Genomic DNA, 27,802 nt, shown 5'->3' with positions numbered 1-27,802 from the left:
TGAGCCTCTGCCAGTGTACAAGGTAAGCTTAACCCCCTCCAAACTTTCAGGTAGCTGGGGTGCTCATCCCAACTGACCCTCAAGTATCCTTGCTTGCCTGCTTCCAGCCATGGTTACTACCCGGTCAAAGGCTGTTGTTAGAAAAGGAAAAGCTGTGGGCACCCAAACGGGGGCCCCACACAAACGTGTGGGCGTCCAGGCCTCTGGCTGCAGAGAGTGCCGGAGCCTGGCGCTGGCTGAGCTGAAGGATGAAGTGGAGAGGCTGAGGAGCATCAGGGAGTGTGAGAGAGAGAGTGACTGGTGGGTGCACTCCCTGAGGGTAAGGGAACAGGATGAGAGCTCACGTAAATCAGGGGACCCTCTCCTCTCTTCTCACCAGGCAGCAAGAGGTGATCTGGGAGAAGAAGGGGAATGGAAACAGGTCCCTGCTCGGCGAAGCAGGCGAATGCCCTCCCGACCCCTCCCAGCCCCCCAGTTACCCTTACAGAACAGGTATGGGGTCCTGCAGGAGTAACTGGCTGCCGAAAGGGAGGATGATGAAACCAGGGCAGAAATGCCAGAAAGACCGAGTTGCCATAGACCCTGCATCAAAACTAGCTCTAAAAGGAAAAGCAGATGGGTCGTTGTTGGTGACTGAGGGGGGTGGAGGGGCCAATATGCCGCCCTGACCCGCTTCACAGGGAAGTCTGCTGCCTCCCTGGAGCAAGAGATAGGGATGTGCTGGGCAAACTTCCTGCCCTAGTAAAACCCTCTGATTACTACCCCCTTTTAGTATTTCAGGTGGGTAGCGAAGAAGTGGGGAGGAGCTTGAAATCAATTAAAAGAGGTTTTAGAGCCTTGGGACGGCTACTTAAGGGATCAGGAACACAAGCTGTGTTCTCCTCTATCCCTTCACTAGCAATGATGAATGAGGAAACAGACAGGGAGAGGCACCAGGTCAATTTGTGGCTCCAGGACTGGTGCTATTGGCAGGGCTTTCGGTTTTTCAATCATAGGCTGCTGTATGAGACACCTGGCCTACCTGGCAGGAGGGAGGCACCTGTCCCACAGGGGGAAAATAATTTTGGGGCAGGAGTTAGCAGGGCTCATCGATATGGCTTTAAACTAGATATGAAGGGGGAGGGAGAGATAACTGGGACTGAGAGGATTAAACCTGAGGGAAGCATGCCAGGGCTTGAGGGACGGGAGAGTAGTGATGACTCTTGCTCTTTCATTTGGGTTGATTTACAGGAACCAGGCCTGCTTGTGACGAGGGGGGAAAGCCTACTACTACTGCTAGCAAAGCCTTGCAGTCCTTTCTCTCAGTGGCAGTGGGGGATGGTGATACATATGGTAGCGAAGACATAAGAAGTAGTAATAGGGTGGCAACTACAGAAGGGACTGAGCACGGTCGGGTGGGAAATAAGGCTCATCCCCCCCAAAAAGTGGTAGGACAACTAGCCCAGATGGAGTGCATCTACACAAATGCACACAGCATGGGCAACAAACAAGAGGAGCTGGAGGCCATTGCGTGGCAGGAAAGCTACGATGTAGTTGCCGTCATGGAAATGTGGTGGGATGAATCGCATGACTGGAGTGCTGCAATGGATGGATACAAGCTCTTCAGAAGGGACAGGCAAGGAAGAAGAGGAGGAGGGGTGGCCCTGTATGTTAGGGAGGATTATGAATGTCTAGAACTAATTGAGGGTAATGATAGAGTTGAGTGCCCATGGGTAAGAATCAGGGGGAGGGCCAGTAAGGCCGATGTTGTGGTGGGAGTCTGCTACAGATATGAATGTCTAGAACTAATTGAGGGTAATGATAGAGTTGAGTGCCCATGGGTAAGAATCAGGGGGAGGGCCAGTAAGGCCGATGTTGTGGTGGGAGTCTGCTACAGACCACCCAGGATGTAGAGGTAGATGAAATGTTCTATAAGCAGCTGGCAGAAGTCTCAAGATCGCTTGCTCTTGTCCTAGTGGAAGAATTAAACCTACCAGATATCAGCTGGGAACACAATACAGCTGAGAGGGAACAGTCTAGAAGGTTCCTGGAGTGTGTCGGGGATAACTTCCTGACACAGCTGGTGAGGGAGCCGACTAGGGAAGGAGCATCGCTGGATCTGGTGTTTTTAAATAGAGAAGGACTTGAGGGGGATGTGACGGTTGGAGGCCGTCTGGGGCAAAGTGACCGTGAAATGATAAAGTTTTCGATTCTCAGGGAGGCGAGAAGAGGAACCAGCAGGACTGCCATCATGGACTTCCGGAGGGCAGACTTTGGCCTTTTCAAGAGTCTGCTTGACAGAGACCCTTGGGAGGCAGCCCTGAAGGGAAAAGGAGTCCAGGAAGGCTGGATGTTTTTCAAGGAGGAAGTCTTAAAAGCGCAGGCACAGGCCGTCCCTCTGTGCAGTAAAGTGAGCCGTTGAGGGAAAAGACCAGCCTGGCTGAACAAAGAGATAGGGTCACAGCTCAGGGAAAAAAGGAGAGTTTATGGCCTTTGGAAGAAGGGGCAGGCCACTCAGGAAGATTATAAAGGTGTAGCAAAGTTATGTAGGGAAAAGATTAGAAAGGCCAAAGTCCAGCTTGAACTTGAACTGGCCTTGGATGTTAAAAATAACATAAAGAATTTCTATAAATACATTAGTAGCAAGAGGAGGACTCGGGACAGCCTCCATCCACTACTGGATATGGGAGGTGTCTTAGTGACAAAAGGTGAGGAGAAGGCTGAGGTACTGAATGCCTTTTTTGCCTCAGTCTTCAGTAATGGAGTAGGGTGTCCCCTGAGTACCCAGACCCCTGAGCTGGCAGATAAGGGCAGGGAGCAGAATGAAGCCCCTGTAATCCAAAGGGAAGCGGTGAGGGACCTGCTCCAGCACCTAGACACACACAAGTCTATGGGCCCAGATGGGATCCACCCGAGGGCATTGAGGGAGCTGGTGGAAGTGCTTGCGGAGCCACTCTCCATCATTTACCAGTTTACTTGGCAAACTGGGGAAGTCCCAGCTGACTGGTGTCTGGCAAATGTGATGCCCATCCACAAGAAGGGTCGGAAGGATTATCCAGGGAACTACAGGTCTGTCGGTCTGACCTCGGTGCCTGGGAAGGCCATGGAACAGACCATCCTGAGTGCCATTATGCAGAGCATGAAGGACACCCAGGTGATCAGGCCCAGCCAGCACGGGTTCAGGAGGGGCAGGTCCTGCTTGACAAACCTGATTTCCTTCTATGACAAAGTGACCCACTTGCTGGATGAAGGAAAGGCTGTGGATGTTGCTTACCTGGATTTTAGTAAGGCCTTTGATACAGTCTCCCACAGTATCCTTCTGGAGAAACCAGCTGCTCATGGCTTAGATGGGAATACTCTCCACTGGGTTAAAAACTGGCTGGAGGCTGGGCCCAGAGAGTGGTGGGGAATGGAGTCAAATCCAGTTGGCAGCCAGTCACGAGTGGTGTCCCACAGGGCTTGGTACTGGGACCCATTTTCTTTAACATCTTTATCAATGATCTGGATGAGGGGATCCTCAGTACTGAGTGCACCCTCAGTAAGTTCACAGACAACACCAAGCTGGGTGGCAGTGTCGACCTGCTGGAGGGTAGAGAGGCTCTGCAGAGGGATCTGGACAGGCTGGTTCGATGGGCTGAGACCAACAGGATGAGGTTCAATAAGGTCAAGTGCCGGGTCCTGCCCTTGGGTCACACCAACCCCCTGTAGCGCTACAGGCTGGGGGCAGAGTGGCTGGAGCTGCCGGGCAGCTGGGGGTGTTGGTCGCCTGTGGGCTGAACATGAGCCAGCAGTGTGCCCAGGTGGCCAGGAAGGCCAACAGCATCCTGGCCTGTATCAGGAACAGCGTGGTGAGTAGGACCCAAGAGGTGATCGTCCCCCTGTATTGGGCACTGGTGAGGCCTCACCTTGAGTACTGTGTCCAGTTTTGGGCCCCTTCCCACAAAAAAGACATTGAGGGGCTGGAGCGGGTCCAGAGAAGGGCAATGGAGCTGGTGAGAGGTCTGGAGAGTAAGTCTTATGAGAAGCAGCTGAGGGAGCTGGGGGTGTCTGGAGAAGAGGAGGCTGAGGGGAGACCTTATCATGCTCTATAACTACCTGAAGGGGGGATGTAGAGAAGCAGGGGTTGGTCTCGTCTCCCAGGTCACAGGAGACAGGACAAGGGGAAATGGCCTGAAGTTGCGCCAGGGGAGGTTTAGATTGGATATTAGGAAACATTTCTTCACCAAAAGGGTTATCCAGCATTGGAATAGGCTGCCCAGGGAAGTGGTTGAGGCACCATCCCTGGAGGTCTTCAAAAGACGGGTTGACATGGTCCTCAGGAATATGGTGTAGTGATTTTTATTTCTTATATCTTTTTCTTTTTTTTGTCAGAGTTAGGTTGATGGTTGGACTAGATGATCTTTAAGGTCCCTTCCAACCTAGACAATTCGATGATTCTAAGGGCAGGGGGCTGAGTAAACACCCTCTGCAAAGGGGCTGCAGGGAGCAGCCAGGCCGTTTAGCTGCACCAACACTGCCCTGTCGTGTCCTGATGCTGATGAAAGCAGCATCAGGTGTGCTGGCTGCATCCAGACCTGGGTGCTTCATTCCTTGATGATTTCATTTTTAGAAAAGAACAAAAATCAAGAGGTCAATGATGAGTTCTGCTAGAAGTACAGCTTTCACTTTTTAAGTTTCAGATGCTTTGGTGTTTTCCACTTTTTTGCTCCTTCACAGTGAGCCACCTTCAAGCCAGGCTGGGAGCACATACCTGTGGAGAAGATCTGTGTATCCCTTGCAGACATTGGCTTCTTTTCATGCTGTGCCAACAGGACAGGTTGGCTGGCATGGACCAACCCTCTGCAGTTACTGTGTCTTCTGACGCAGCAGTGCTGCAGTGCTCGGGTGACAGACTGAGACCAGCCCCACCATGACGATCTTGTAGGTGGAATTCCACACTTGTAGGTGGAATCTGTAACTCTGGTTACAGGCTTCCTGAACATCTGATGCAACTTCCAGAGTCCAGGCACATTTTGTGCCAGCAGTGACTGGTCCTGTCCAGTGAACAGACCTGTCCAAGCACTACCAGCAGCTGCTCAGAGGTTGTTGCGAAGGTCTTCTTCCATGTCTCTTATCCAAGGGAATGACAGCCTCCTGCCAGGAGCCATGTGTCAGTGCTGTGCCTGGAGAAGAGGCTTTGCTGCCTCTGTGCCTCCCAGTTTGGGGTTGTTCTGGGGACTGCTGCCCTGTGCAAGAGTCTTAAATATGTATTATCAACAATGCAATTATTATTGGTGTCAATTGTTGTAATGCCACCATGGCAGACTCATGAGCCTTGGGCTACTTGAAGTCCAGTGAGGACCTGCTCCAGCTGCTCTGTTCTGCAGTGCCTCAACCCTGTGTGGTCTCTCTGATCTGGCAGGAGAAGGGTGGAGATGCTGGGGACAGATGGAGCTTTCCTCAAGTCTTGCTGGGAGTTGCAATTTTTCAGCCTGTTTACCTAGAAGACATGTGGAGCTGAGCAAAGCTGCTGTCTGTGGCATCTGACCCCAAGAAAGGAGAAGATAAAATGTGTTTTTCCCCTCTTACCCAGCTGGAACAGTTCAGTCGGGTGATAGTCTTTACATGCTGCAATATACGTTGGCTAAAAGAAGGGAAAAAATAAGGAATCCCCAGAAGCCCTGAAGTCAGACCGCAGGTCTCGGCTCCGTACCTGGCTCTGAGACTCATTGAGTAGCTGATGCCTCTAGTCCCACCAGCAGAAATGTGGGCTCTGCGAAGGCCCCCCCAAACACGGGGTCAGGCGTGTGGAGGGGCAGTTCTACCCCTCAGTCCTCCGGGAATGCAGCCAAGGTGGCAAAAGTCCCTGTGGGCTTTTCTGGGGATTTTGCAGGATTGCCCTGGCAGGAGGGACTTGTTTGGGGAGCTGCTGCACCTTGGAGGCAGATGTTCCAGGAGGATATTGCAGTGAACCCCTGTCTCCTGTGGCAAGCAGGAGTCAGGGCAAGGATGGACTGAAAGGCTGGAAGTAAAAAAGCTGCAGCAGCTCTAAGTCGCAGTGGCTAAAACACACCTGGGGAAGCTCTGCTTGAGCATCAGGCTGTGTGTCCAGATGGGTGCACAAGAGCTGGGGTGGGAGGTGGGTGCTGCACTGCCCTGGCGCCCATGGGGGAGTTTCCAAGCCCCGTGGGTCAGCCCATGCTGCAGATAACACCCCACTGCAGATAAAAGCACAGGGGTGGAGAAGACGATGGTGAGGACAGCAGAGGACCTCAGGTGAGACTGCAGCCCATCGCATGCCTGCTTTTGCTTTGGTGGAGCACTTGTTTCTGTGCTGGGAGTGAGGGACTGTGTTTGAAGCATCCAGCTGAGGTCTGAGCTTCCCACTGCTCGTGTGACGACTTCCCCAGCTCCAGGGCTGGCAGAGCCACTGCCAAGGGCACCAAGCACAGCTGGAGCATGGTGAGGACGTGGCTGGACCACATTGGTGCTGTCGCTGGGGGTTCCTCCACAGGGAGTGGGTTTTGCTCAGGATTTTAGGGTGTATTCTGGGCTACCTTTGCTGGCAGGTCCATGGTGGGTGCTAAGCCACGTGCAGTAGGCCCAGCCCACAGCTCCAGGCTCATTCCAATAGAGCTGATTGCTTTGGAGCTGCCTTGGGGGAGTGGGTCAGCTTTGGGCAAAAACATCCTGAATGTCTATGGGTAGCAGACGTAATATAAGGATGATAAGGATGTAAAGACCAAAGGTTTGTCTGCTGGCAGGTGGAGCTGGGCAATTTGAGAGATTCCCTTCCTGCAGCTCACTCTGCTCCTCTGCCGAGGGTGGCCGGAACAGCCCTGGTCTCTTCCAGCTGCCGTGCAGGGAACTGGATTGCTCTGTCTTTGTTTGCAGTTCAGACTCATAACACACCAGGAGAGCTGGGGTGCCTGACACTCAGGTGTGTAACCTGCGGGACTCTTGGCTTTGGTCCATTTCAGTCCTGCAAATGTTGTTTTGTTCTCCCTTGCAGCATAAAGGAGCACCTGCAGAATGATGCCTTGACCCCAGGAGAGCTTCTGGGATATTTGAAACAGCTGGCGGCTGGGGTTCGGGCTGCCATCCGGGCTGCAGATTACTTGGAAAGCACCCTGACCTTCCTCATGGAGAAGCTGCAATGGGCTATGAGGGGGGGGACTTCCATGTCACAGGCAGGGATCTCTCTTGTTGGAAGGAAGACAGAGGAGGAAGATACGGGGTTTGGTCACTGGGTCTTAGGAAGAGGGAATGAAAGGGGGTTATGATGGGCCACAATTCAAATCGTGCCTTCAGTGAGGCAAAGCTGAGCTATTTTTCTGTGCTCTGTTTCCGTCTTAAAAAAATATTTGGGGGGTGATCAGTTGATGAAAGTGATTTGTGCACTCCCCTGTTTCTTTCTGCAATATAGAGGTTAACGTACCAATGGGTCAAAGCTTGTAAAATTTCAGTAGAAAATAGTCTTTTGCTTGAGTAGGGAATGAGAAAACGCAGAGGATGTGACTCACAATAGGTGAACCCCAAGGTAACCAGTTTTTCTGCCAGACTTCAGCTAACAATAGTCAGTCACTGCCAGATGGTTCTGCACTGGGGACAGGATGCTGTGAGACAGGCACAAATAGAGAATGAGAACAGAGCAATGTGAAAAGACATTTCAGTGTGTGTCTTGAAGGAGCGGTGTCCTCCATGAGGTGGCAGTCCTGGCCTCCTGGCAAGTGCAGTTTGATGAGAGCAGAAGGAACATTAGGGGCAGTAAGAGAAACAGGTCAGGGAGGCAGAGGCAGTGCTCCTGCCACATAAAATGGACTCATGGGGATCCCCATTATTACAGGAAAGCACTGGCAGGCCAGGACACATGTCTTGGGGTGCTTGAGCATCGCTCCAGCGTGGGGTGAGTGGGAAGAAGGAGACAAGGCTGACAGCTTGGCTTCAGCCTCTCCATCCAGGAGCAATGCTCCGGCACCTATTCTCTGGCACCCTCTCAGGGACTTGCCAGATCAGCCGGCTGCCACCTCCCATCTGTTTGCCCAGGAGTCCAGTGGCTTCTGGAACCATGCTGTGACCCAGGCTGTGGGTGGCAGCAGTGACTAGGAAACCTCCAAGGGTCTCAGGACGTGCTGTGCTAGCAGCAATAGCCAGGAAAGTTTTACTGGTTGAACTTGGCCAGTTATCGCCCATGCACAGGGAAATGTGCTTTGTGGAAATGCAAAACCAGTGTCCCCTTGTGCAGCCCAGACACCTGGTGGTTTCTCTCCAGGCAGCTCCAAACAGTTGGTGGCACCTGCTGCTGGCTGCTTCACAGGGGTAAAAAGACTGGTAACACACCACTAGGATAACTGTAGCTGTTAGAAATTTATGGTGGAGATAAAAAGGGAGGAGTGAGGAAGGAAAAAGGATTGCTAATGCTAGAAAATCATTCTGCTGCTGCACAGACCTAATGTGATTATAAATAAGATCTGACCACAACTTTGTTTGGTTTAATGCTTTCCAAACCAGAAAAAGCAATCTGCTGCTGTAGAGAGCATCCTCAGCACAGCTTTGAGCAGGAAAACCTTAAATGGCAGCCCCTTGTGCTCTCCTACATCATACATTCCAAGGGTACGAGAAGGAAAACTTTTCCCCCAGCCTGGGAGGCACCACAAACCCAGAGGCTTGTTCTCTGTTGTTACCTGGCAGACCTGCTGACACCGCCTCAGCTGGGGATGATTTTCAAGGCAACTGGATGTGACCAGCAGGATAAGAAAATAGAGTGTGACGTTTCTCGCTTCTACCAAAGGATCACTGGTGAGTGCAACAGCAGGTGAGGGGGCTGTGTCAACAGGAGGATCCTCCATCAATAGCCCATGTCCCCAGGGATCAGCCACGTAGGATGCTTTTTTCAGGGTTTTGCTCCACACAGTGTTATTTCCTTGACGTGTGGGGATTTTAATTACAGTCTTGCTTTGAGGGTTCTTGGTCTTGTACCTGAACCAGCACTTTGGCCAAAATGCAAATATCTCTGCGTTGGGGACTGACCCCCCAACCCAGGGTCTCTGTCATCTTTCTGCTTCCTCCTAGGCTTTCCCTGGCTCTGCCCCTTTGCATGGTCTCAAACTGCTTCCTGACCCAAACCCATACTGCGGCATGATCTCACTGTTTCCATGGCCCACATTGTGCCTTGGGAGAAATCTGGGCACACGGGGTGGGAGAGAGCACCCTCTGCATGTCTGTGGTTGGACAAATGGAGGGGCATGACTGTAATGTGGGATGTAAGAACTGTTTCTCAGTGTATCCAGAGATTTCCTGGTGCAATGAAAGGTAAGCTGTGCTAAAGAGTAGAGTGTTTCAGAAGGGACAGTATAGAAACAGTCCCCATCCCTCCCCTATTTCCAAGAACCCGGAGCATCTCCTGGGAGTACCTCCGACGGGAAGGAGCTCAGACAGGTCTACCTGACCAGGGGATGCTTTAGCCTTCAGGTATCTCTACAAGAAATAGGGAGAGAGCTACCTGTCTCCTTCCATTTTCAGACAGCAGTTTCTGCATTCAGGAGAAGGCTCTGGTTCTGGCATAAGGACAGGTCCATCACACCTGAACCAGACCCTGAAGCCCTGGAGAAGGTGGGTTCAACTGTGCCCTGTGCTCTGTGTCCCGCCATTGCTTGTCTCTAGCCAGCGTTACACCCATGGAGTATGACAGGCAACCAGAAAACACACGTTATACATGCACTCCAAAATTAAATATATTATTAGTCTAATTAAGGCTTTAATGGTCTAATCAAACTATAATAATCACTTAATCCAATTGCAGCATAGTAACACAATCCAAATCACCCCATTTGTATTAAAGATTACTGGTAATACCATTCAATGAACAGGCTTATGTCTCTGCCCCTTTTCTCTGATGTTAAGCTTTCACCTTTGTTTTCTACCCACGGTCTGAGGCTGAGGGACTTTCTTCAGGCTGGATGACACTAGGAGTCACTAGCAACTTGAGTTCTTGCCTGGAAGAAGCTGCAGGTTGGTGTTTATTATAATTATTGTTGTTATTGTTAAACCTGAGGCATATTAATAGCACCAAACCCACAGCAGCTCCCCGGCCGTTGTGCATCACTGTGTGGTCCCATTCCAAGGTTCCTGTCTCTCTCCACATCCATGAGCTCTTGGCCCTGCTGTAGTCTTGGTGCCACTAATAGTTTGCTGTTCTTGCGTTCACTCTGTCAGGAGAAAACCATCGCTAGGAGCTTCAAACAGAGCTCTACCAGCAGAATATGAGGATGGTGTGTCACTCCCCTGTGGGTGGACAGAAGGAAAGTGTTTCTGGATTCCTCTTTCCACTGGTAATCTTTGTACCAGTCATCTGAAAATGCAGTATCAGGGCTTAGAAATTGCCAGTCCTTGGAGAAATTACAGGCACCAAAGTGCAGGTCCACCAGCTGGTGTGGCTGGAGATCAGGAGGAGGAAGATAAATTCACCAGGTTGATTCAGGTTGATCGTGTGAAAATCTTCAGGGTGAGGTAACAGAAATGTTTTCTAACACCCATGCTTTCAGGAAAAGGACCTGATTACTGCAGAAGTGCGGGATAGAGAAAGAATTACACTATGTGTTCTTTAAAATTAAGTGCATTTAAGCCAAACTAATTTACTCACCTTTTTTGGTTTGGTTTGCAGAAGCTGGCTGTCTCCCGAAAAGCAATATGACAGAGGATAAAATGAATAAGTGAATCCCCTGAAAAAAATCCAGCTAGAAGTTCTGTGTGGGGATCCATGGGTGGGATGACCTGAAGAGGCGCTTCTGGCTCTTACAGCACCTGGACAGGAGCAGGGGCACTGTGATGGGATTTCTAGTCTCTTGGGTTTGGTACAACAGCAGCACTAATGAGGAGCTCTGCAATTTTCTGTGTGCCTTGTGGTTGTGCTTGCATGGTACTTCCTAATTCTGCTCTACCGCACAGTGTCAGGGCTTGAGCAGAGTTTTCACCACTTTTTCTGTAGTAAGATATGAAGGAAGAACTAGTAGGGGGATTGGAAGGGATGAGATGGCAAGAAGGCTTTGGGAGAGTGTCCTGCTAGAAGGAGTTTACTGGTATAACTCAGAAGTTCCCAAACACTATTTTTTTTCCTCACTTCTATTTCAACCAGTCTTTAAAAATCTCATGTCTCCCTTTCCCAGTCTATTCAGTACGGCTCTTGCTTTGCTGCTTTCATATGGCCATCAAAGGTTACTCTTGGCCTAGAAGCTCAGAAACCTGCCTAGAGCCAGAAGAATGCGATGCTCAGCAAAGGGGCACTCAGTAATGCCTTCCAACTCAGACACAGAGATTTGGGTGGTTTTCTGTGAAGTGTAACGAATGCCTCATGAATTTCTGCTGGTGACCCTACAAACTGATGCACCCACTCATACAAGTCATTTCCTAACACAGTATTTTCTGCCTTCATCCCCCATAGGTTCGAAAAGTGTTCAATGAGACAATCTGCTTTCCCTTGAGCAGCTCAGGATGGACCAGCAGAGATCACTCATGTTCATGCAGTGGGGCCAGTTTATTGACCATGACCTGGATTTCAATTTGGACACCCCAGCTAGAGTCACCTTCAGTGGCAAGGTGCACTGTGACACCAGTTGTGTCAAGCAGCCCCCTTGCTTTCCCATTGAAGTACAGCTAGCCGCCTTCTTGCAGGGAAGAGGGGGAGAGGGTATCTACACTCCAACCAGGAGATGCTGGTGGCTCTTCTGGTTCTTGGCCACGGAGGGACATCCTCCCAGAGCAGGCCAAGGGAGTCAGACCACTCTCTGTAAGGTGGTGGTGATGCTGTGTCTCAGCAGCTGTCCCCAAATGTCAGGCACAGTCACAGCCTGTCTTTCCCCTGTTTCCAACCATTTACCCATGTCCCTTGATGATATGGCTTTGCTTTGGAGGTATGGTGCAAAGGCAACACAGGTGATGTCTAGATTATAGTAAACATGGCAGAGGCAGGAGCTGATGGGTGTCAAGACCCCAGCAAATCCATGCCCATTGAATGGTTAAATGCTCAGTAGTGCATGGTGCAAGGAAGGGATGAGCGTCTCTCAATAGTGGCTGAGATATTAGCACGATAGTCACATTGCAGTGTCTGCTCCAATAAATGCTTAATGATGTGCACGTCCACCCTGCAGCCCTGCTCTCCTGCCTTTGAAGATGTACTGCAGCTCTGGCTCGCCCATGTACCCATATTTCCTTTCAAGGAAAACTGTGAGGCGATGGAGCATCACCGACTGTTTGCCCAGCGTGCACTTGAGAATGCAGGCAGGGTCACAAGTTCCACATGATGACTGTCCCCAACGTAGATATGGTCACTAAAGTCCAACATGAGACAGAAACACCTGAACCTTAAAGATTAATTCTAACATGTATATAATCAGGAGAAAACATTTAGGTATGCATAGGACTTTATGGAAATTTAGGCATCTCCAGGCTTTCATGCATATTTTAGGACTTGGACTCCTAAAATAGCATCTCTGTTGTCAATCTGACCCTTTGTATCTGGGATTTATGACTGATCTCCACACCATCTAGCATGGGGACTGCCTTTGAAATGGCTCCTGTCTGGCTTTTCTTACGGCTATAGTATCACAGTGCAGTTTCTCCACCCCTGAACTGGTGATGAATTATTCTTTTATCTTTCTGCAGGTCCCACCCTGGTAACCCACAAATTAAAAACCCAAGAGATTGCCTTCTTTTCTCCCACTCAGCTCCTGCTTGTACCAGCAGGACTTACTTTCTTACTTCCCTTGTTTTCTTGCAGGTAGGTTGGGTGCTGGGAGCCCTAAACCTGAAATACAGAGTGAACACTTTCACCAGCTAGTTCATTCATTTGTTTGATTTTCTTATTTAAGTAGAAAAAAGAGCATAGCAAAACATCACGAAAGACTGAGACAGGCTATGCTAAGTAGGAGAATGGTTTTCATCTCTGAGTCTTCTTTGTGACTATACGCCATCTGTACTCAGCAGCACTGGTGTAGAGCCCAGAGAGTACACAGGGCTGCTGGAGGTGACTGGGAGCCAATGCCATGATGGAGCCAAGCAAACCCAGCAATAGCAGACTGGCCTGAAGGCAATGGCTTGCCCATACGTGTCTTTTGGTGGCTGTCTCTCAGGCTGGGTAGAGGTATGTTGGTGCTGGGCTGGGTCACCTCCATGACACTTTTGCCTGTGCTGTGCACATCAGTGTGTCTGCTGCACTGTGAGAGGAGCTTAGATTCCAACTGGACTGAGAATGAGAATAGCCACAGTCAAAGTGACCTTTTAAGATGTGTCCCCACCACTGAGAAGGCTGGGGGTACAGTGGCAGAACACCAGCCAGGACATCAGCACAGGTCTTCAGTCCATCAAGACAGCCTCCTGTTCCATTTATCCCTTGTTACGCTTTTGGTATCTTCTTGACCACTTCTTCAGCCCAAAATAACTCCTTTTGTCCTGGACACAGCCTCCCAAGGCCATGCCGGCCCTCCAGCCAAGACATTGCACAGCCACCACAACCTTCCCACCTGCTGCCATTTGCTGTCTTTTTCTGTCCCCAGCACACAAAATAACTGACCTGGAGTCCTAAGCATTGCTCCCTTCTCCTGACCTCTGCCAGTGAGGACCAGGATGCTGCCACCAGCCTGTGGGAGCCCAGAGAGGAGTGTTTCTTATACACTTTATGAATTAGTCTCTTACTCCCTGGCCCTGTTTTTTTGGATAGGAGGAACTCCTGGCTAACTCGTGCTGGCTCTGGTCACACTGGGCTGCTCATGGCACTGCCAGAGAAAGCTTGAGGGCAAAACAGATCTCATCTGCTGTGGATCTGAGTTCTGTTCTCTTGCCCCCCTACATATATGTGGCCCAAAATCCTCTGAATAACAACCCCATGGTTGTTGGACACCACCAGAACCTGGTGGTGGGACCAGTGGGAGAGCTCTGTTCAGTGTCATCCTTCAGTGCCTTAAAAGATCTCTTGGTGTTTCATGTTTCCTTTGACCTCTCATATCTGTCCATCTGTCTCATCCATTGTTCCATGTCTTCAGCTGCTTCCAGCTCTCTCCTTGGTGAGGACCACATGGGACCCATGGCCAAAGGCCACTGCCCAGTGAGGAGAATGGGCAGGCACATCAGATGTTTCCCAAGGTGGGCTCCCAGCCCCCAGGACTGAGGGTTGTTGGGGCGGTTGCTGTTCCATGCTGGGTACACAGCCATCAATGAAGGGCAACGAAGCTGGTGAGGGGTCTGGAGAATAAGTCTTATGAGGAGCAGCTGAGGGAGCTGGGGGTGTTCAGCCTGGAGAAAAGGAGGCTGAGGGGAGACCTTCTCGCTCTCTACAACTCCCTGAAAGGAGGGTGTGGCCGGGGGGGCTCAGTCTCTTCTCCCAAGTCACAGGCGATGGGACAAAAGGAAATGGCCTCAAGTTGCACCAGGGGAGGTTCAGGTTGGCTATTAGGAAAAATATTTACACAGAAAGGGTTATTAAGCCTTAGAATGGGCTGCCCAGGGAAGTGGTTGAGGTACCATCCCTGGAGGGATTCAAAAGACGGGTTGACATAGTGCTTAGTGACATGGTTAGGGATGTTTTTTTTTATTTAATCAGAGTTAGATTGATGGTTGTTCTAGATGATCTTAAAGGTCCCTTCCAACCTAGACAATTCTATGATTCTATGAATTTACAGTGAACAGTTCAGGCTGGCTCGGAAGCTCTTTTTAAAATTCAGTGTCTTATTTGTGGCTTTTCCGGTCCCTGAGAACTGGGGAAATTTTGCGTGCGCAGTTGCCCAACAGGGTTCAGCAATTTCTTGCTGGAGCTCTGTTGGAAGCCCTGGGTGGATGCATTCTGCTGAAGGAAACCTCACAGTGCTTCTTTTGTTTCTTCTTCCGCAGTCTCTTACAGACAGCCTTTGACAGTAAATGAAAAGGGCTCTGTGCTGAAAGCAAGAGCAAATCCCTCTATTTACTATGGGACTAGGGGACTAAATACGACATATTTACTTTTCTATGAGAGCTTCTTTATACTATCATCACCTGCTTGCTCTTGGGTTTCCTGCCCTAGATGTTTAAAGAAGAATTGAATATTTCATAGTGATACTATTTGTAATTTGTTCCTTCAAGTTGTGACTCATTTTGCCCTTACTTTTACTCACGAGAGAGAGCTTGATTGTGACTGTCACCTTGCTTTGGCTTTAGTTTCAGCTGGTTCGAAGGATGCCTTGGAACTTACAGAGCTTCCTTGGCCATCCTGAATTCCCTCTGCACATTTTCATTTCTCTTGAGCTGTGAGACTGTCTCTCTGATATGGAAACCTGGAGAACACTTACATGTATTTAGCTTCTTAAGTTAATGCTCCTAGCCCTTATTTGAAAAAAAACCTTCCCCGTCTCTCTGGGATGTTGAGCACAGCCATGGTAGCATCTTGACTTTTGCTGCCTCAGCAGAAATTTGGCTTTTCACTGGTGCTCTCCAACGCTCGGGGCCCAGACCCTGGTTTCCTTCTCCTCCTGTGTGTTTCTTACCCATCTTCTTCACAATGCAGATATTGAGACATGTAAACATTTCTCTGTGAATAGTTCCTAAGGTGACGTTCACCTCCTTCCATGGAAAAGTTTTTCTAAGCAGGGTTTGGTATGGAATAAAAATGGTAATGGAGATTTGGATTACAGTTCCTCTGCGTTGTGAGCCTCCTCCTCTCAAGAAGCCCCATGTGCTGCCCATGGGGCAGCCATGGCATTCCTCTGTCCTTATTGCTTTGTGACAAGAGCCCCTTGGGACTGTGCTGCACCACAGACTTCAGCCTGGATGAGATCCCAAGGTCACAGAAGTATTTCTGTGCTTTGAAGGGACACCTCAAGGTCTTTTACCCAGCCTCTGGTTTGGAGCTTCAAAGCCAGATGTAGGTTCACAGCCAACAGAAAAGGCCAGCTCCTATGAGAGCAGAAGACATGGGGTTTCCAAAGGCTTAGTCACACCTAATTAGAAACCTGTGTTCTGAGCTGGTTCAACAAGCACACACACACAAAAAGAAAGAAGAAATATAAAAAGTTTACATTTTTAATACCGTCTATTTAAATAGTATAGTATTATTGAATAAACATATTGAGTAAGCCTATGTGGAGAGAGTCAAACAATTGCTCTAAAAGAATTGTCTCCATCATCACGTTTAGATCAATGGTTTTATCTTCTTGCAATTTTCAGACAATTAAGACATTTGCATCTACAGACAAAAAATTTGATTTTTTAAATTATATTGTGCAGCCTCCTCAGTATCCCAGAGAGACACGAGACCAGGGTTGGAAACCTCTGCTATGGGAGGACTAACACAGCTGCCTGTGGGTGGTGATACCACCTGTGCCAGCATTGTTGAATTTTTCTCTGTCATCTGAAGCATGTAAGGTGGGAAGGAGGAAGAAATGTGGTTCTACCTGGCTAATGGGAACAGCCTCTACCTATAGGAAAGGATGGAATATTTGGGAGGATTTGGCAGGCTTTCATCTTGCTCTGACCTGCCAAGATGTTGAGGCAGGGAGGAACATGTCTGGGAACACTTTGGTGCCAAGTCCTCGGCACCAACGGGCAGAGGATCCCAGTGCACAAGGAGGAGTGTGGGTCAGGCATGAGCAGTGTCCTGCTGCTTCCTGATGTTCTGGAAGCAGTTTTGCCCACTTTGCATTTTCATGCAAATCACTGCATGTTTATGCAAATTTCATCACTGCTAGAGGGTGCATGGGCTGGAGAAGCGAGGAGCCCAGGCAATGGCCTGCTGTGTCTGTGCCTGGAGCTGTGCTGCCTGTGGCATGGTACAGTGGCTAGGTGCAGAAGAGGCTTTGAACCAAGGCCATGGAGCTGAAGAAACAAAAATGTCACTCGGCAGCATCAGAAAGGATCCTTGCCAGACTGTGAGAGCAATTGTGTGAAGGTCCAATAAGATGAAAGAAACACAGGACTTGGGGAGTCTCTCTGCTATGCTTATGTGCTGGCAAAATCTCCTAAGTAAGCCCCATCAAAGAAGTTCAGTGTGAGAGTGTCTGGGGTTTGAGACATGACCAGTAACTTTACTTCCAAAGAAACTGGTGGCCAAGCAATTAACGATTCACCCCATAGATTATAACCTGCAGCGACTTCCTCCCTCTTCTGCTGGGGAGTGGCTTCCAGAGATTGATTCTTCTCTACCAGGGCTACAATGAGTCTGTGAGTCCTCAAGTGTCCAATATCTTTACCCTGGCTTTTCCTATTGCTCATATTTCAGTTCCCCCAACTGTTGACCGCTTAAATCAAAATTACAAGCCCATAGATCCCAAAATCCTACTCAGAAACACCTCCTTTGCTGTCTGGAGAATTGTTACAGAAGGTAAAGCCTTTCTTCTACCTCTGCAGAGTAAGTTTATTTCATTCAGCATTTTCTGCCCTCTCTGGACGAGCTTCTGCTTCAGTCAAACTTAAAAGTAGTTTGCTTTAAATGTATTAAATGACCTTTACTACCAGCCAGAGTTTTTCCCACCATAACTGTTCTCTGCAGTCAAACACAGCCCATCTTATTATGAAGCCTGATTGCTTAATTACTGTAGACTCTAAAGACATTATTCAAAGTATTTTCTTTTTAATTCTTTAAGTGCAGGAAAATTGATTCTCTTGTAGTAGAAGCTTATAATTAAACATGAGCTGTGCTCAGCTTTCCAGAGCCTCTTCCACACCCACTTGCCACCCAGCACTGCACTGCTCACAAGTCCATGTGTAACCTTTGCAGGTGGTATTGACCCCTTTCTCTGGAGCCTGATGGCTAACCAGGCCAAGCTGATGACACAGCAGCCAATGGTGGTGGATGAGCTCTGGGATCAGATGTTTGAGAAGGTTGAAAGGACTGGGTTTGATTTACCCATGCTTAACTTGCAGCTTAGCAGAGATCGTGGTGTCTCAGGTGAGCTGGTTGTGGGAGCAGAACTTCCAAAGGAAAACAGGCAGAAATCAGGCACTCTTGTGATTGAACACTGAGAAACATCTCCAGCCCATGCTTGGCTGAAATGACTCTTTCTTAAACCCTTTCATAATTTCTGTACAGCCATAGGTAAGTGGACATGGGGTTGGGTTGAATGATGAAGTCAGGGCTTGGGTGAAGCTGGAAGAGACACATTGAGGCACGTGGCCAGAAGAACATGGTGCATTGCACAGACCGGACTCAAGTGTTCAGTAACTGACTCATTTTTATTGTTGTTCAAATTGCAAAATTGGGAAAGTAGTTCAGCAACAAGTTTTCAGGAGTGGAACTGGGGCCAGAAGTCCCCCATGGCTTCTCTCCAAGCATCTCTAGTGGTCCAGCCCAACCACAGGATTGGAAAAGCAGAATGCAAAATGTGAGGACGATCTCATTGTAATTTCTCTATAAAGACTGTGTCCCAGTTTTAAAAAAACATGTCAGAACCACTCTCAGGGCTCTACCAGATGCAAAACCAGTGTAATTGCATTGCAAGATGGTCTTGAGAAATAGATTGTTGATAGACCTTTACAACTGGCTCATGGGTGTGTCGTTGCCCAAGAGTGTTATTAGGCTGACATAATCGCCTGGAGCTGCTGTGTCAGTAATGTCCTGGGAGATGCAATGGGGCTGGCTTGGAAACTGTGATGAAAAGCATGCTGGATTCACAGGTTTTAAGCCCAGACAGAGGCTTTGCAATACACCCAGGTGCATGGGAAGGTCACAGGCTTGCTCTGCCTTTGCTGCAGCAGAAGGTTGTGATTTTTTCCATGCTTTATTTAGGAACACTGTTGTGCAGAACCTGATCTGAATCACAAATCCTGAATTTATAGCTTTGACTACTGTGGAACTGACACGTATTTCTAGTGTGAATTTGTGTTTAGCTCCTAGCACTCCTCTGAGTGCTGCTGAGTTAGGCAGCCTATGAAGATGATGATGGTATAGCAAGATCAAAAAAGCTTCCTAATTCCTTTTCTGATAAAGTCTCCTTGGATTGTTTGAAAGTGGTGTCATCCAGGCACCGTATGCTGTATCCTTTCTCCTGAATTATCCCCAGTTTTGAGACATCAAAAGATGTGTGCTGCAGCATCATCTCATCTCTGCACCTGACAGTTCACTGGGTTGGGAAGTAGGAGGACGAACTAGTGCTCCATAGGCTTTTCCTCTACTGAAGTGGTCATTTGATAAGACTCTGAGTTGCAAATTGCCCTTTGCTGGGTACGTGCTCGGTCCAAAGATGCAGAATTATGCACCAGTTGTGATTCAGTGGATTTTCAGCTGTTTGCAGTATGGAAAAATGAGTCCAGCTGGCAAAGTCCAGTGGTCCTCTCCCACCTGAAGTAACTTGGGCTATGTTTCAGTGTGGTATGGCTTGTCCCTGTGAGACAGAGACACAAGTGAGACCAGCTGTGGGGAAGTACTTGGCCACTATCAAGTTTTGCAGAAAGAGGTAGCATCAACATGTCCAGATTCACTTTCAGTGAAGAAAACATCAATGAGTTTGTGAGAACCTCTCTCCAGTGGCTCTGTCCGAAGGTACCTGAGACTGTGTGCTCCCTGAGCTTCCCTAGGGTTCTTGGGTCACAGGGAAAATGAGGCAGCCATTTGGCATGCCCAGACCCTTCACCTGAGCTAGTCACAGCAAATGGACCAGCAAATGCCTGAACATAGATCTCCTTTGCTATTTGAAACGCCCCCTCTGGCTCTCTGCTGAGTTTCAGCAGGGCATGGTCTCCCGTGGTTCCTTGGTCACAGCAGGTTGTTTCATACACACCATGGCTCTGGAGCCTCTGCACAGACACTTGGATTACTGATGAGGGGAACGGCAAAGCAGCACTGGAAGGTGATAGAGCAACTCCCCTGAGCAGAGATCACTTGCAAAGACATGGCTCTTTCACCAGCAGCACTGAAATGCCAGGAAAGATGAACCGGCTCTGGAGGACTGGAAATTCAATGGAACTAACAGAAATATAGAAAAATTTAGAAAAATATTTTAAACATATTGGGAACCTGTGCGTGCCCTAGGGAAAAGAGGAAAAAATATTTCCAGGAGGGGAAAACACATTACTGACCTCTGCCTGCTCTGATACCCAACTCCTTGCAGGTTATAACTCCTGGAGACAATTCTGTGGGCTTTCACAACCCTCTGTATTGGAGACACTTGCTCAAGTGTTGAGGAATCATGGTCTGGCAGAGAACTTCATGCAGCTGTATGGGACAACAAAGAATATTGATATTTGGATTGGGGCACTTGCAGAGTCCTTTGGGAATGGAGGCAAAGTTGGGCCTGTCATGACTTGTCTCATTGTCATCCAGTTCAGGAATGCTCTTGATGGAGACAGGTAAGAGAGGAGCTGGGTATACAAACCCCAAAGGAGAGAAGGCGACTGGAGTTTATGTGGATTTTTTTATGCAGCTTTGGAAACTGTCCAGGTTTTTTTGTTTTTCTTTTTTTCATTACTCTTCCAAATGTTCTTTTCTGTTTCTGGTGGTTCTTATTCCCTGTCTAGATCTATCATTGTTGAGATCCTGGGCTAAAGTCCCTTCCCAGCCAAGTGTTTTCACCCTTGGCCAATTCCTTAATTGTCCAGATTAGATTGCCCTTCTCCTCTGTCAGATAAGTGGTTTCAAGGAGCCCATGTTACTGAGTGTTCAAACAGCAGCTTGTTCCAGCAAAGGGAAACATATAAACTCATTAGCAAGAAAAACAGGTATGACTCCAAAGATAGGAAAGCCAGGATGGTTTGACTTCACCAATTAGAAAAAAGCTGTCAGGTTTAATCAGCCTGAATGGCTTGAATTGACAGCAGATGCTCAGCATCTGTTCGTGTGCTGGCTTGTGCCTTGGGTCATCTTGAAAATTTGCCTGCAGACCAAGGGAAAGACTAGCACACTTTCAGGCTTTGCAGGGAGTAAAAGAAATTAATTGCTCTCTGTTGGTTAAGTTCCAGCTCAGCCACTAAGTCCAAGCTGCTTCCCCAGGACTGGCAGCATCCCCTCTCTCTGGGACCTCTCCCTCTGGGCTGCTCTGCCATCCAAAAGTCAAACATCTCTCCACCTTCCCTTATAATGAGTTTGCAATACACAGCTTTGTACCATCACAGTGGCTTATGCATTTCTTAGGAGTCTTAGAGATGATTTTTCACTGTTTCTCCTTTCCATCCCAGTTGTGAGTTGGAACCCTGTGGTCTGACGTGTAGCAGTGTTTGGGTTTCGCTTGCACCAGGAGATGGGTGGGTGGGGGTTTGCTTGCCAGTCAAAACCACCTGAGCAGTGTTGTGCTTTCAACATACCTGAAGTTCTCTTCCTCCTTGAACTTGCTCAGGGGCATCAGGTGCAGAAGTGAGCTGTGTGCCCCATTTTAAGCTGCACTTCTGAAGCAAGGTCCTTGTACTCGTTATCAGTATTAACTGAAAAAGGGATTAAGACCAGTGTTTCTGGGAATTTTTTCTGCCTACTATGAGCTCAAAACCCAGTATGGGGCACAAAAGGCAAACAGTCTACTGCACATCCAGAAATTCTGTCCTTATGGCAGGAGACAAGAACCTTTTTTTAAAAAGACAATAATTATAGGACTGGTTCCATCATGGCAATTGTGAGGTTGTAACCACCGTTGGCGTTCAGTATGTGCTGACTTTTCTATTTGAAAGAGGGTGCTTGTGCCTCATTTAAGGGAACACAGGGAAAGGCTTTAATTCAATTGCATTTTTATTATATATCCATGGCAGAAAAGCAATTTAAATTATCCAGCTGGTGAGTCAGGACTCTTGATTTAAATAGCAGAAATTTGTTCTTGGCAAAAGAAATGTGTTATTGCTGTTAATGGGAAATAATGCTGCAGAAGCCTTGAATGTGAAGAAGCCAGAGGGGGGAAATCTGTTGTGTCATCTTTCTCCTGCAGGTTTTGGTGGTTTTTCACTTCTCAGCAGCGCTCTTCCCTGGCCCAAACCTTCTTGTCACAAATTATGTGTGACAACACTCACATCTCTGAAGTGCCGAGACTCACCTTCAAGGCCAACAAATACCCTTTTGGTTTTGTGAGCTGTGTGATCAGATCCCAAAGCTGGCCCTCACAGCCTGGAATTCGGAGAGGACTGAGGAAGGTACAGAGCAATGTATAAGCTTCAAACAGCAGAGGGTTCCTGCCTGCAAATGTGAGATAATTAGAGCTCCAAAACAGAGCTCTTAACACAGGTCTGAACCCACGTGCCAGGTACGTATCTAGCACAGGTCTAGATACTCCATTTCACCAGGGCCACTGTGAGCAGCTCCTTCCAGCACATATTTTCCAGCATCAACATTGCAAGACCAAACTGAGGAGGTTTCTCTGTGAGTTTTCTGATTAATAGACTTTTCAGTTTGGCTCTTTGTTGTTGATGCTCCAGCTTTTCTGCGTGGGAAGTGGTGCCTGGATCTTCTGTCTAGATGCCTGGTCTGTCTTTGGCACTGGTCTTAGCAGGCTGTCAGCACATCCTGCTCGGGCCCAAAGCAGCTCTGCATTTGAATAGAGATTTCCACCTTAAGGAAGAGAGTTTGACTTCTGCTAGGAAAGTTTTTTGCCCATATTTACATTATTTCACTCAGGTGCCTTCGGGATTTGTAAAGTTGTTGAGGTTTCATGTTTTTCTTCCAAAATGGTCTCTGAGATTCCTGGGAGGTGGGCATAGGCAAGAGTGGCTCTCCCCTGGGAAAACTGGGCTGCTGCCGCGCCTTAGGGCGATGCGTTTCCTAACAAAACATCATCTGTCCTTTGTTCTGACAGTCAGGCCCTGCCGTGCTCTTATGACCACGGCTGGTCATTAGGCTGTGAGACGGAGCAGCTAACAGCAATCATTAGGAGCTCAGACAGCTCTGTCTGCTGTCCGCTCCCACCTTCCATGAGGATGGTTCATTATATTCTCCAAAGGGCTATGAGATTATCAGCTTGAAAGTCTGGCTGCATACAGTCATAAATGCCATCTTCATGGTGCCAGAACAAGTGAGACCCATAGGATCTTCTTGTCAAGGAGGGATCCCTGGAGGTCTTTAGAGTAATCAGGACTAATGCCGGACTTATTGGTCCCTCTTTTCCGGTTTAACCTGTGGAAATAAATCACACAAATGACAGGGAACTATGGTATATCCTTTTTGTTAACACATTGTTTTTTACATCTGGTAAAAGAAGCCTCTGGTGACCTTCAGTGCTGAACATTGAGGATTCCCCAGAAGTCTGGACTTGGGAAGCTACTGAGATGGATTCTTCTCTTCTTCTCTTCTCTTCTCTTCTCTTCTCTTCTCTTCTCTTCTCTTCTCTTCTCTTCTCTTCTTTGCTCAAAGTCCCATCCAGCCTGGCCATAAACATTTCCAGGGATGGGGCATTCACAACTTCTCTGGGCAACCTGTTCCAGTGTCTCACCACCCTCACCGTGAAGAATTTCTTTCTACTATCTAATCTAAATTTCCACTCTTTCAGTTTAAAACCACTACATCTCATCCTATTGCTACACTGCCTGATAAAGAGTCCCTCCTCATACCACCATATGGTGGTATAGTCTAGATACTTGAGTCAGTAGGAACCATTTAGTGTTTACGGTAAGGCAGAAAAAATTTAGAAGCTGCTTTGAGATTCTTCTGACTTAAAGTGCAGCTTGTGCTCTCACGTTGCCATAGTCAGAGGCAGTATGTCACCTGGGATTGCTCTCCAGGTGACTATTTAGTTTATTAGATACAAAGCCACAAAGTAGAATGACTTATTAATTTCAAGGATCTTCTGAACTTGTTAAGCAAACCTGGTACTTTCCCTCCTTCCCTCCCTTTCCTTTCTCCCTCCCTCTCCCTCTCCCTCTCCCTCTCCCTCTCCCTCTCCCTCTCTTTTTTTTTACTGTTTGTATGCTTTTATTGCATGAAATGTTTGGGCATGATTGCTGTCATTTGCTCAATTTAGTTTGCATGAAACCTTTTCAGTGAGAGGGAGTCCAGCAATAAGAGATGTCCCAGATCTGTGCAAATCACTCAATATCACAAAGCAAAGCAAAAAGAGTTGTCCAGAGACTGACTCCCAATCAACTCAACTGCTGGCTTAGGCAATTTCATTTACACTGGGTTTCAGTAAAGTTTACTGTCAAAAACATACTTTGGACCCTTCTTTCAAAGTTTCCAACCTGCATAGAAAGATATTGGGGCACTGGAATAACTTCTTACTCTTGCTCTCCAATATTTTTTGTGTAAAAAAAATAAATATGCACTTTGGTTTCCAGAGAAAATCTACTGATTTCATAGTACCTGTGAGTGAAACAGTGATAGCTCTCGTGCACTCCAAATAGACTTGTTTAAAATGCCCTGTGTCAGGTTTTGCTTGAATACGGAATGAAGAAATTGTCCACCTGGAAGAAAGCTATTCTCTCATCATTTTTTGCCCTTAGTCTAGAGTGCCTAAGGCACCATCTAGTGTGATGGAAAACTGTGACAAGTTATTCCTGCAGCCTGGCATGAGCCAGAGCGCCTTCCCTCTGGGCAGTGGAGGTGGTGGGATGTGAACTGCAAAGATAAGAACAGTCTTAAAGCACAAGAAAGTTAAAGCTAACCTGGTCTTACTCCAACTTTGGCCCCTCAATATCTTTGCTTTAAATGGATCAAAACAGCTTTCCCCTTCCTTTGTAGTTTGCTGTTGTTACAAGCAGGAACTGCGATTCTAGAGGATATGTAAATGTGTAACTGAAAGGATTAAGGGCACCTTTCGCAAACACAAGCAAGAACAAACAGTGAACAATGCCATCAGAAAGAAATACTTCACAAGCTTGCAAAATAAATGGAGGAGTTGCAAAAAGCTTCTGCATTTGTCTTCCCCAATCCACATAAAGAGTTATCAGCCACAGTGGCCAAAGAGTGTGACAAACAGAAGGATGCTCCATCAAGGCTTCATATGGAAAGAACAACCAAGAGTTCACCTGGAGTTCACTCCTGGGTGACCACGGAACACCACTAGGGACCACCCAAGACCTTCCATGAAGCCCCTAACCAGATTAATGTCTGTGTGCTGGCATGATGTGAATATTATCATGAGTTCAAATATTCTGTATAGATATAAGTCTCTGTGAATCTCTCATTCAATGGACAGGTTGGGGGGAGAGATCCCCCACGTCCCCGGGGCCAAATAAAAAGAATACCTGCTTCTTAAGACTACACTGGTGTTAAGAGATTTATTCGGGATTTCACTGACACTGTGTAACCACTATTGATCAATAAATTGCAATTTTGAGCTGAGACCAAAATGTTCCTTGCACTTTGTAAAAGGTACGCTAATCACAGGTGGTAGTTTTTGTATGGGGATATTGGACATAGCAAATTCAAGAACATGTGTGTTTTTAATGATAGAAGATATTACTTGCTGAAGTCTCTAATGTGTACTCCTGTGTCTTGTAGCTCTATGAAATTCTCTTCAGAGACAGGGGCTGGTGCAGATTTATTTCCAACAACTATTTGACAATAATCTCCTCCTTATCACACACAAAATGGGAAGACTCCTCATGAGATCCTTGGAGAAAAAGAACAGGCATAGATACCGACTTCTGCCAGCCCCTGGACAGGGTGGAGGGGGGATGCTGGGGCTGTGTAACGTCCCGGGTGTGTAGCTGATAGACATAAGCCTAGGCATGTTCCGAAGGCAGAAAGCATGCAAACTCACGCTAGGAGTGGGTTGGAGCCCACTGTTTCTTGGGTGAGTTCCTGGTGCTGAGAGACACAAGGGCTTAGTCAACAGATTTGATGGGTGTGAAATGCCCAACTACATGGGGATGCATGTTTCAGTCTCTCTAGCTTTAGTTTTCTAGTATTAGTTACCCAATGTCTGCACCTCCAGCATCTGTTCAGCCCCTTGGGAACAGAGGGGGTCTCATTCATTACCTGTTGTCTTCAGCAATTAACTTAAGGGAGAGGAAATGACTGGCTCAAATCTTTCTGCATATACTAAGGACAGAGGACCTATTTTTCCAATTTTAGCCAAAAAGGCTGAAATTTGGAAAATGTAATCTAGTTTATCAGCTTGATTGCCTAATCAAACCGATGAAATGCATGTACAGCAGAATGATATGGGATTGGAAGGGACCTCTGGAGATGGACAGCAGAATGGGGGCTGTTGCAATAGGACTGCCTAGAGAGTGCCTTCCCTGGCCATGGAGCCACTGAAATGGGGAACACATCCTGCGGGAGCTGGGATGGGACCATTTGCCCTGTTCAGCCTCTGCTGCAGATTGCTGAAATGCAGCTCTCTCTCCAGCTCTGTCAGGGCCTCTCATTCACTTTGTTTCCCATCTTCAGACTCCCCAGCTGTTTCAGCTCTGGGAACAGATCCTGAGTCTCCATCTTGCTCAGGACCTTCTCTCAGTGATGACTACATCCCACTGGAGTGCAGGTCTACCAAGATGGTCAGTGGGCGGTAGAAGATGATGTACAAAGAAAGGCTGAGGAAGCTGGATTTGCTCAGTCTGGAGAAGAGAAGGGCAGAGGGGGCTGGTTTCTTTTCAGTCTTTGACTTCCTAATGAATAGCTATGAAGCCAGGTGCTTCTCAGAGGCACACAGTGAAAGGATAAGAGCTAAGAGACACCTTAGGGTACAACAAGGGAAATCCCCATTAGACAAAGACCACTACCCCATGGTAGTGGTGCAATGTGGACACAGGAACCCAAGAACTAATAGGACCTCCATTCTTGGAGATTCTCTAAACTTGCCTAAACAAGGCCCTCAGCAAACTCATCTGGTTTTGGAGTTAACCCTGTTCTGAGTAGCTGGTTGGACTCTAGAGGTCCCTCCTCACTCCAATTTTTCTGTGATTAAAGTGATAAACTGATTTATTTTCTAGCCTGCCTGTACTAGCCCCTTCAATGTAAGTCCTAGAGCACAAGCTACTCTAGGTTGTCACATTCTGTTCTGTCAGGGCTGTCTGGATGCTACAGATATCTTCATGAGAAACTCCTCTTCTCCTGTCATTATGAAAATTCCCAGCTATGTCTTTGTTCATAAATAGGTATCCAAAGCTAATCTGTGCCTTGTAAAACTGAGTGATGCATGGAATCATCATGGAGCTGCAGCTGAAACATGACAAATATAGTTTCCTCAGCCCTAATGACCTGTCTTTAATATATTTACCCTGGAATCCCTCTGAAGTTTTTAATATCAGTGTTAATGCCACTATTGAACTGCATAGTAACTATGCACTAGATGAGTTCCCTTTAGTACTGTTCTCCTATTAAATACTGGGTGGCTGATGTGGTCCTTGGCACTGAGCAGTCCCAACACTTTGCCCTTTCATAGCTTGTTCCAGTGGAGCTATTTTGTCAGCAGTTTCCAATGGAAATTGCTCCCATTTAAGAATCCAGCCCTGTTATTTTTGTCCTGAAATCATTGTTTTTGCATTTAAAAGTCAATTGTGATCATCAGCTTAAGCAACTCTTCTCTCTCTTCAGTGCTGCTGTATTGACAGTCAATTTTCTTCTGAGCTTTCATTCATCTATTGTGAACAAGACAACTTCCTTAGCCTTTTCCAATTAGATTAGATCACCTTCCCTGCCTCCTCCTCTCTCTTCTGGCCAATGTGTGGTTTAGAGTTGGTGAGTAGGAGAGTCATTAAAGCTGCATGAGGAAAGCTCATGATATGAGCAAGCCCCTCCTCTTCCTATCTAAGATTCACTTAAATTGGGCCAGGTTCTGAAAAAGGTGCAAAGACCCAGGGGCAAAAGGGAGGCAACTGAGAATGGATACATTTGCTCTGGAAACTGGGAGCTTCATTAGTGCTGTAGTTTCTGGAAACACCTTACAGGTTAGGCAAGACCTGACGGCTTTTGACGTGGGAGCATGATGGATCTTGGTGCTAGGGAGCCTTGCAACAGAAGAAAATTATAGCTGAG

General features: G+C 47.7%; 1 protein-coding gene across 1 annotated transcript; it reads left to right on the top strand.

The window, feature by feature from the left end:
- Window positions 1–109: 109 nt before the first annotated feature.
- LOC106898461 (eosinophil peroxidase-like) lies at window positions 110–26,337 on the top strand. Its single transcript, XM_014959715.1, is given in 16 exon segments — window positions 110–300; window positions 380–492; window positions 6,183–6,234; window positions 6,971–7,139; window positions 8,643–8,773; window positions 10,174–10,263; window positions 10,265–10,289; window positions 11,399–11,432; window positions 11,435–11,609; window positions 12,619–12,733; window positions 17,053–17,299; window positions 17,696–17,866; window positions 20,025–20,262; window positions 21,822–21,963; window positions 21,966–22,074; window positions 26,216–26,337. Coding segments are annotated over 16 exon segments (2,124 nt in total).
- The last annotated feature ends 1,465 nt before the right edge of the window (window positions 26,338–27,802 follow it).

The sequence above is a fragment of the Calidris pugnax genome, unplaced genomic scaffold, assembly GCF_001431845.1.
Source record: "Calidris pugnax isolate Ruff unplaced genomic scaffold, ASM143184v1 scaffold461, whole genome shotgun sequence".
In the NCBI taxonomy this organism is placed as follows: Eukaryota; Metazoa; Chordata; class Aves; order Charadriiformes; family Scolopacidae; genus Calidris; species Calidris pugnax.
This window is presented reverse-complemented; position numbering and strand designations above follow the sequence as displayed.